At 38.9% G+C, this 9011-nt stretch overlaps 2 protein-coding genes and 1 pseudogene across 2 annotated transcripts; 1 reads left to right on the top strand and 2 right to left on the bottom strand.

Annotated features, from left to right (window-relative positions):
• Positions 1-1558: 1558 nt before the first annotated feature.
• On the bottom strand, positions 1559-1665 carry LOC122035471 (annotated as a pseudogene).
• Positions 1666-2326: 661 nt separating this feature from the next.
• LOC122034911 lies at positions 2327-3894 on the top strand. The gene has a single exon (XM_042594269.1). It carries the CDS (start codon positions 2529-2531, stop codon positions 3705-3707), a length of 1179 nt encoding a protein of 392 aa, XP_042450203.1. The 5' UTR covers positions 2327-2528; the 3' UTR covers positions 3708-3894.
• Positions 3895-4835: 941 nt separating this feature from the next.
• On the bottom strand, positions 4836-8728 carry LOC122034989 (growth hormone-regulated TBC protein 1-like). The gene is made up of 9 exons (XM_042594350.1): positions 8373-8728; positions 8119-8282; positions 7482-8037; positions 6766-6882; positions 6503-6681; positions 6336-6429; positions 5923-6000; positions 5645-5746; positions 4836-5189 (listed from the first exon to the last, which is right to left on the bottom strand). Exons 3-9 carry the CDS (start codon positions 7998-8000, stop codon positions 5070-5072), a joined length of 1209 nt encoding a protein of 402 aa, XP_042450284.1. The 5' UTR covers positions 8001-8037; positions 8119-8282; positions 8373-8728; the 3' UTR covers positions 4836-5069.
• Between the last annotated feature and the right edge of the window lie 283 nt (positions 8729-9011).

Raw genomic sequence — 9011 nt, 5'->3', positions numbered from 1 at the left:
TATTATTCTTGAGGCGTATATCCAATACTACTAACCTCTGTTGGGTAGTTAAACTTTCTTCAGGGATGACCTTGCAATCTTTATAAATTTTTCTATCATTCTTCCTAACCATAAGAAAGTCAATTTGAGTTTTATTTTTCCCGCATTTGAACGTAACTAAATGTTGTTCTCTTTTTTTAAAAAAAATATATTAACTAATATAAGATCATATGCTATTGCAAAATCCAATATAATTTTTTACTTTCTCATTTTTCGTTCCAAACCCATAACCCCGAAGTACCTTTTTATATTCCTCCTTTTTCACTCTGACATGTCCATTTAGATCATCTCCTATTAAAATCATTTCATTTGGTGAAATATTTTATAATATTTCATCCAAGTCGTCCCAAAATCTTAATTTGACAGCTTCATCTAATCCTACTTACTGTGCATATACGCTAATTATATTCATAGTTTCTTTCACCACTATTATCTTATGAGCTATAATTCTATCCCCTTATTTAACTACTCTTACAACTTTATTCTTTAACGAACTATCTACAATAATATCTGCTCCATTTCTTGCTTTATTTTTTCCTATGTACCATAACTTAAAACCTGAGTTCTCTATCAGTTTTACCCTCTTGTCTACCCATTTTATCTCTTGTACATATAAAATACTAATTCTTCTCATAATCATCGTATCTACTACTTCTATTGATATACCAATGAGGGTTCCTATGTTTCATATTCCAAATCTTATATTATTAGTTTTTCTATTGTATTTGTTCTTATTCAATCTATGGTGTGAGAATTCTTGTCTATTTAACACTATACTGAAGTTCTCATGGAGATGTAGCGATCTTTGTCGATACGTTACAGTCGAACCCTGCAAGATGAACTCTTGCATATTTAGCACTACACCCGAGTTTTGGAGATGCGGTGGTCCTTACCGAGACGTTACAGTCAGACCCTGCAATGTGTTTCTTCCGGGGGAACAATCTGACATTAGCACAATAGTTTAATGAATCCATTTATTGAATATTTGCCATAGTTTTAACGTTGACTGGCAACCTAATACAACCCTCCTCCTTTATTTGGGCTTGGGACCGACCATGACTAGGTCACCACGAGCGGAATTCCCATGGGCCTATAAAAAAAATTTAAAAATTAGATATAAAAAATTAATTTGGTTAAGAATTAGATGGGGCAAGTCCATAATTTATTAGCCCATAGATATGATGATATATTGATGTTAAGTATCTTCATATCCAAAGTTCAATTAGAGGTATAGATGTCTTTCAGAGCATTTGCTTTTGTTCTTTATTTGATTTGAACATAGAAATTTACGTATTCTTAGGTTCTAATTCGAATTAAATTCCCATCTTCGAAGTTCTTGAACTTTTTTATTTTAATTTTAAGTTTTGGGAAAAAAAATTTTGTCCTCAACTTGTGGGCCAACCCGTGTGGGTCGCAGACCAACCATGAGTCAGAGATCCAAATGGGTCAGCCCACCTGGACTTATTTTTAAATGGATTAATAAAATTTTAATCCAATTTACTTAAATTAATTTAAAGTAACGGACTCTCGTTCATAAAAAAAATTAATTTAATTTTTTATATCAGGTCTTAAACTAATAAGAGCATATACTATACTTGATTTTAGTCAAAAGGTCAAGAAAGGTATGCTTTCTAATATCGCCGACCTAAGGTATATATAGATTTGCAGTATTGTCAATCTTAAAACATGAGACTAAAAAAATCCATAGGCATTTTTTTATATAAAAAATAATTAGAAAAATGTACTAATAAACTTAAAATTATTTTCAGTATAAAAAAAATATTAACATAATTTTATTTTAGGATTTACCAAAATTAATTATTAAATGATCCAGATTTTTAATTAAATAATAAAAATTAACTGGCAAAAATTATTAATAAATTTTAAAATAAATTTTAAGTAAAAAAAAGATATTAATTTTATTAAAGATCTTAATTAAATACTAGATAAGAATATATTTTTGTTGCAAGCAATAATATTATTAATTTAAAAATATAGTTGCTCATTACTACAAACCATTTTTTATCAAAAAAAAGTAACAACAACAACTCCATGTTTGAGTACTATCCAGCCCCCACGGGCGGGATCAACCGGTTATGACATGATATTCTTGCAACATGGGTCGGGAGGTCGAAGGTCTGCGGCAGCAATTTCGCCGGGCCCGTATTCACCGTGATTTACTCCCTCTCATACTCGTGGGGCAGGGGTGAGGGGGCCGCTGGGCGGCGGGACCCGCCTTTTTGCAACATGTTTGAGTACTATCCAGGTCTTCCTCTCTCTTCTTCAAAATCGTCTCCTTTTCTAGTTTCTTTCGTCTTCTGCCTCAAAATTCCTCTCTTCTTCCCACAAATCCTCTAGTGTTTCTGATTTCACCTGATCTCAGTTCGCTCTATCGATTTCGAAGTTCATTTGAAGCTAGGGATTTCAGGTAGGATTTTGTTCCCGGTAGCTTTGATGATTTCTGCAGGAAGCGGTGACGGAGAGAGGACATGAACAATTCGATGGTGGGCGGAGGCTTGCTCCCTGCCTCGGTCGCTGGGATCTTTGATCTCGACCCCGCCGTCAATCACCACCCCCACCTCCATCCCGGGCTCGGCTCCGGCAGCCAGATGACCTCCCTCTTTGCGCCTTCCTCGGCCGGCGCGGCCACCAGCGACGACGAGGACCATTTCCACGCCAGCGACGAGAACGGCCACGATCCTCGCTATCCGCCTGATTCCGGAACTGGCGGAGGCAAAAAGGTCTCGCCTTGGCACCGTATGAAGTGGACTGACGAGGTCGTGCGGCTGCTCATCTCGGTGGTGGCGTACGTTGGCGATCACGACGATGGCGGCGCGGACGCGTTCGAGGGGTCCGCTGCCGCCAGGAAGAAGCACGGCGCCTCCGTCCAGAAAAAGGGCAAGTGGAAGACGGTTTCGAAGTTGATGCTGGAGAAGGGCTGCTACGTCTCCCCCCAACAGTGCGAGGACAAGTTCAATGACCTCAACAAGAGATACAAGCGGCTGAACGAGATCCTCGGCAGGGGAACTTCCTGTCAGGTCGTCGAGAACCCACACCTTCTGGATTCGATGCCTCACATATCTCCCAAAGCCAAGGACGATGTGAGGAAGATCTTAAGCTCGAAGCACCTCTTCTACCAGGAGATGTGCGCATATCACAACGGCCAGAGGATACCCAATTGCCATGATGTTGATTTGCAAGCTAGCCAAGTAGCCAAGGTTCCTCCTACAAGGGATAGTAGAGCTCACCTCGACGTCGAGGATGAAGATGAGGAGGACAAGGATGAAGACAGTGATGAAAGAAGTGAGGAAATTGGCAACTGGGGGTTGGAGAGGTTCATGCTTGAAATCGATGCCGTGCTTCATGACACAACTAGATCACCATGGGAGTTGAGGGAGTGGTTCAAGAAACGTGCTTTGTTGCTCGAGGAGGAGAGGATAGAGATCGAGGTCGAAGCACTGGAACTGGAGAAGAAACATTTCAAGTGGCAGAGATTTCGTAGCAAGAAGGACAGGGAGCTCGAAAGGCTGAGGCTGGAGAATGAGAGATTGAAATTGGAGAATGAGCATATGATATTGCAGGTAAGGAGGAAGGAGTTGGAGCTTGGCACGGGGAACTTCGCCAAGCCATTGAGCTCTTCTCATCCTATTGTGAATCCAGTGAACTAGCAATGCCACAATAAAGAAGAAAGATACTCCTCTTCACTACTACTACTACCTTGCTAGAGTGTTTTTCCCCTTGTTGGGTCTTCTGGTTAGGAAGATACTGTTAAGGAAAGTTGTTTCCATCTTTGTTATAGTATTAGTGCAGCTTGTTCTCGTCTCATTTTAATGAATTTTGTTCTTCATTTCTTCATATACATTGAGATCTCATACAAGAAAGAATCAGTTCCATGTCTAGTGAAATCTGTTAAGAGTGTCATTTTGAATTGCCTGAGTTTTCGTTTTTATTAGCCTGTAGATTGTTTGATTATCAGCTATTGTTTCTTTTAGTTGAAATTGACATAGCGTAATGCCTCTCAAAGATTTCAAATATGTGGTTGCTCGAATTCTTGTGTCTTTCTACTATGCTTGGAACCATAAGGGAGTTGGTTAGAGAAGATAGTATCAGAAATAGTTAAGCCAAGTTAAATGGAGAGTCAGGGTTAGTTTGGTGCGTCGGATTTAGTTCGGTTGAACTGCCGGTGGTTCGACCAAAGTAGGTTGGTTTTAGATGAAAGGTGAACAGATTGACTGATATGAATAGGTGTAGGGTGAACTACTTAAAGTTAGGTTGCAAGGTTTGGTAGAGTGTTTTGAGTTAAGTGGGTGTTAAGGTTTGGTAGAGTGTTTTAAGGCGGGGAGTTCGATTATGGACAAGGCTAGAGGAGCTCTAATTCTAAGGAAATTCGGTCGAGTTATAGGTCGAGAGCGGTTTCTTTCAAATTGAATTCAAGTCTCGATAAGTTTGTAGAAAAAATTACCTTATCAGACCTACTTCACTTCTAACACCGCCCCGATTATTCTTTAGCTTAGGCTAATTCAGGTGGAAAAGTTACTCCTGTGATCTCAAACTCTTAGCTCAAACTACATCAAAACCACAAGACTTGCTTGATAGTTTAGGTCTTCCTTCATAGGTCCTAGAATGAGCACACTCAATAGAGTGTTACCATATGCTAAAACTTTATCTATGAACATTAGTGTATCTCAATGATAAGTTTAACCGCTAAGGTCACATATTAAGCTCTGCTTAGTTTATGCATGATAATATTGAATAATCCTTGAGATAGTTTACACATGACAAATACGCAATAATTCTTGAGATCAATAAGTATCTGTACAAGTCCTACAAGGACCTACTAAGAAACACCAATTTCAGTTCCAATTTGAACTTCATTTGAGAAATGAACAAAATATTCTTATAGATAACTTGAATGGGGCAAAAATCAAGCTGGTTACAATCCTAAAGCAAGCGGAAATGAGATCTTGGTGTTCTATGATTGTAAGGAAGCCTTCTTGACCATCTGGCTCCGTTATATGCATTCAACCATCTCACAAAGTATTGAGTCGTTTCAGTCTCTCGTCGAGAACAGCCATGACTGCTGGTTCTTGTTTTTTCCTTTCCTTTGTGATTGTGTTGGTAGTCATAGAACCAATCTTTTCAAAAGCCACCTGAAAAATGAACATAGTTAATAAGATATGATAATGTTCTCATATGGATAATCAAGTCGTAGATTAACGATTAGCGCAAGCAATGCCTGGAATTGTTGTGCAGCTAGTAGATCTAATCTCATCTAACTTTGGTCATAGTACAGCAAGACACGAGTGGATCACAAGCATTAGAGTTAGGAGCCATTTTGGGTCATGACAATCATATTGTCATTAATGTGGTAAAAATAGAACCCTACTTAAAGTTTTCAATGCTAATCCGATCGCTAAAAACAAAAGCAAAATTATTCAGAACGAAAACAAATGTCGAAAATGAACCCACAATATATTTCTTGAAATTATCAATTCATTCCTCCTATAAATGTATATTCAAGTTATTCATAAATATACATTAAGTTCTCTACTTCATAACAAGGAATTTCGACAAAGATGGAAGGCTAGCAAGAAAAATTAATTACCATCAACAATTCATCAGGGTTGTATTGATGATGTGTGGTTGTTTGTAGCATATCTATTACTTCCCCGATTTGACGAGCACGTAATAGTTCTTCCTCCTCCATCTGGAACCAGATCAAATGGGTTAACACAAGATTAAAAAAAGAGAGGATATTTCTTGATATTTTCTGTGCTCTACTACTAGGAAACAAAATTCAATTACTTTCTTTCTAAATCAGGGTTTGTAGAATTTGAAGTGAGTTTCACCCATGATTCACCAGCTTATAAGTACATGAAGTACCTTAAAGATGGCCAGAGCAACATGAAAAAGAACCTTCGCTCCCTCATTAAAAAGGACATCCCAGACCCTCAGAGTTGTCTGAAAAAAACCAAGATAATTCCTGAGTATTTGACAAAAAACTAAGACAATAACACACTATGCGTATTACAAACGTCCAGAACCAGCAAAGTAGTAGAGTGAACTCAATGCCTACTAGTTATAAGCATTTGATAACAGATTACTAACTGTAAAAAAGAAGATTTTTTATGAAGAAATTTGGTTAAAGATAAAAATGCAAAATTATATATTGAATTTCTCATACATTGATGAGAAAGTAGGAGAACATGATCCGATGATGATCAATCACGCCAGTCATTTTCTGAATATAATTTGTTCCACATCTACTTAGAAATTAGCTTCAATTATATAGTTACCTCAGAAGGTAAGCTTTTAGCAAAGAGGCATAGGAACCATTCTGTGGCTACAAGAGAGACATCAAATTTCATAGCTTCCAAATGAGCAGCAATCCTGAATTTATAGAAAAAACAAATCATCAAAGCCTGTAAATTCAAGTAACCTGGACTAGATGAAGGATAAAAACCTCGGGCACTTTTTTGCAAGAAGATCTTTAAACACTCTCTGCTCTACATGACATCCAGAAAGGTTATCGGTATAACAGTCACTAACCAACACATTTTCCAATAGGACAGCAAGCATCCAAAAAGCATCTTCCTCAGTTTTCATTACTAGAAGAAGTAGGGCAGCTACATAATTTAGTCCCTGAGAAATCAGTTAAGTTTTCAGAAGCGACAGGGGAATTGTGAAACATTTTAAAGTTTTGGGACAAAAGTAAGCTCGATGTACCTGGCAATAACCAACATCGGAATCCCGAAATGAATACCCAACAAGGACTCGCCTAAGAGATGCCTGACCTTCAGGGCTGTCCAACCATGGATGAGAGGGGAAAGTTCGTGGAAGATCCTGCATATAGTCCATTATTTATCAACTTATTAGTGCAAATGAACACATCCACCAAAACATCCTTAATCTGGATGTTGTTCTTTCAAATGAAGGACTGGTTAAAATTTCAATATTATGCTTTGGCAGTGTGAAAATGATGAGTTCCAGCTGAAATACTAACTCAATGATATGTGAGCTCATTGAGATGCCGTGTCAAAAGACCTTTTGTTCCATGTATCAGTTAGAAACCTTTATTGACAGAAACAAGCAGGACACTGATCACAGAAGGATAATGATTGGTAGATCGAAGGAGGAAGGAAGGGGTTTCAAAGAAACTGGTGCTAGAAATTTCATTGTATCATAAGTGGTGTCCATGATGGAAGAAACACAGATATGATAGATTAATAGAAGTGACAGCATATGCATATTGCAAATAAAATCTGAACACAATATAACTGGAAGTTTCTTATATTACTGTCGGCTAAACTTTTGTGTTTCTTTAACATCATTCTAAATGGCAAAGGGGATAGTCCAGGAACTGGCAAATAGATATAATATCCACACAAGACAATATGCAAGAATCTGAACTACTGTGCTCAAAGATAAGTTCACTCACTCACATGATCAATTTGCTTCGTAGCAGGTGTGACTTTTCCTTCTGTAGCCTTGGTGAGATCATCGTAGTAACTCTCGGGCACTGTGGATCTCTTCTTCTCAGCCCCGGAGACTGCAAGCCACACTTTTGGCCTCAGCGTTGGTGGAATCCCCTTCCTGACAAGATTCTTCAATGTGATTGTGTTGGTAAGCTTTGACAACTTCAGCGAGACGACACTCATCCGCCCATCATTTGTTTGCAGGTACCAGCCTGCACCTTTGCTTGCCTCAAGATCCATCCAAACCCGGCTCTGATCCCTTACCCTCTCCCTCACCTCATTAAGGACATTGACATCGTCGATGTTCCCCTCGACTGTGAACCCGTACATGTCTTCAAATTTGACAGAGAAAGTTGCTTTCTTCTTGGGGAGTGAGGTGGTGATGTCACTCGGCCTCGGATTAGAAATGGCCCAGGTTATCCAATAAGCTCTTCTTCGCGGGACAACCCCATTGGGTTCTTCTCTTTGCGCTAGGGTTCCGAACATTCTGTCTCCAGTGATTTCCAAAGAATGGCAGCGATTCCTTTAAAATACCATATGCCTCGAATCAGAGTATAAAAAATGACAAAAAAAACTTTTTTTATTCTGTTGAAAGCCACGTTACCTGTGCCTAAGAAGGATTTGTTCATCTACGAGACGAATCTTCGCTTTTGGGGACAGAAAATGATGAAAAGTTGAGATTTTCTGCTGTAACGTTCATCGATAAAATGGTTTCATAACAATCGAGGATCACCGTTCCTCTCAAACATCAAATCGCCTTTTAGGATACTGGTTTAGTTGAGCAAGTAGGTCAAACTGTTCCTAAACATCAAAAAGAAGAAGACATCGACGGAGCGAAGAAGAACGGATGTGGGCTACCTGAAGCAGGTCGGCCATTTTCGAAAAGACAAGAAGGAAAACAAAGATCAAGAGTTGAGAAATCCTCCGATCTCAAGCTTCCGCAAACCTCCTCTTCTAAAGACCAGATTGAAACTCTTCTCCTTTTCGTCTTTACCTCTCTAAAGCGAGAGAAGAAGCCCCTCGAAGAGTCCCTGAGACGTTACCGTAGTCGTGTCCTCTGCTAGGGCAGCAAAGAAGGAGCTTCCTCCTCGAATGATGGATCTTCAAATGGAGGAGGGGAAGAAGAACATCGAAGGCTGATTCAAACGCGGTGACGATGAAGATGATGTCTCCGATCGTTCGTATGAAGTCGGGAAGAAAAGGCAATGATAACGTGGAGCGGCGATTCAAGCTTGGACTTTGGATTCCAAAGGTGAAAGTACGAAACTACCCTTTATTATTTTATTGCATAATGTAGTACGGAAAAAGGAATTGGTTCCAAAATCGAAAAACAAAGTGGTGGCCACGTAGAAAGAGGGTAATTTCGTAAAATTGAAAGGGAAGGTCAACGATAACTTACCGGCTTGACCAGATCGAAAAACAACAGACCCGAACGACACTAAGTCAACGCAATAAAATTTTTAAAAAATATATTTCACCACCCAAAATTTATTAACT

Source organism: Zingiber officinale, chromosome 11B, assembly GCF_018446385.1.
Source record: "Zingiber officinale cultivar Zhangliang chromosome 11B, Zo_v1.1, whole genome shotgun sequence".
Lineage (NCBI taxonomy): Eukaryota > Viridiplantae > Streptophyta > Magnoliopsida > Zingiberales > Zingiberaceae > Zingiber > Zingiber officinale.
This window is presented reverse-complemented; position numbering and strand designations above follow the sequence as displayed.

What these genes read in the sequence shown, in the direction of transcription:
- LOC122034911 (XM_042594269.1), top strand. Translation starts at nt 2,529, where the DNA reads ATGAACAATTCGATGGTGGGCGGAGGCTTGCTCCCTGCCTCGGTCGCT.
- LOC122034989 (XM_042594350.1), bottom strand. Translation starts at nt 8,000, where the DNA reads ATGTTCGGAACCCTAGCGCAAAGAGAAGAACCCAATGGGGTTGTCCCG. An exon ending in CTACGAAGCAAATTGATCAT is followed by an intron (nt 6,883 to 7,481) that starts GTGAGTGAGTGA and finishes GACTATATGCAG; the next exon opens with GATCTTCCACGAACTTTCCC. An exon ending in CTTGCAAAAAAGTGCCCGAG is followed by an intron (nt 6,430 to 6,502) that starts GTTTTTATCCTT and finishes CTATAAATTCAG; the next exon opens with GATTGCTGCTCATTTGGAAG.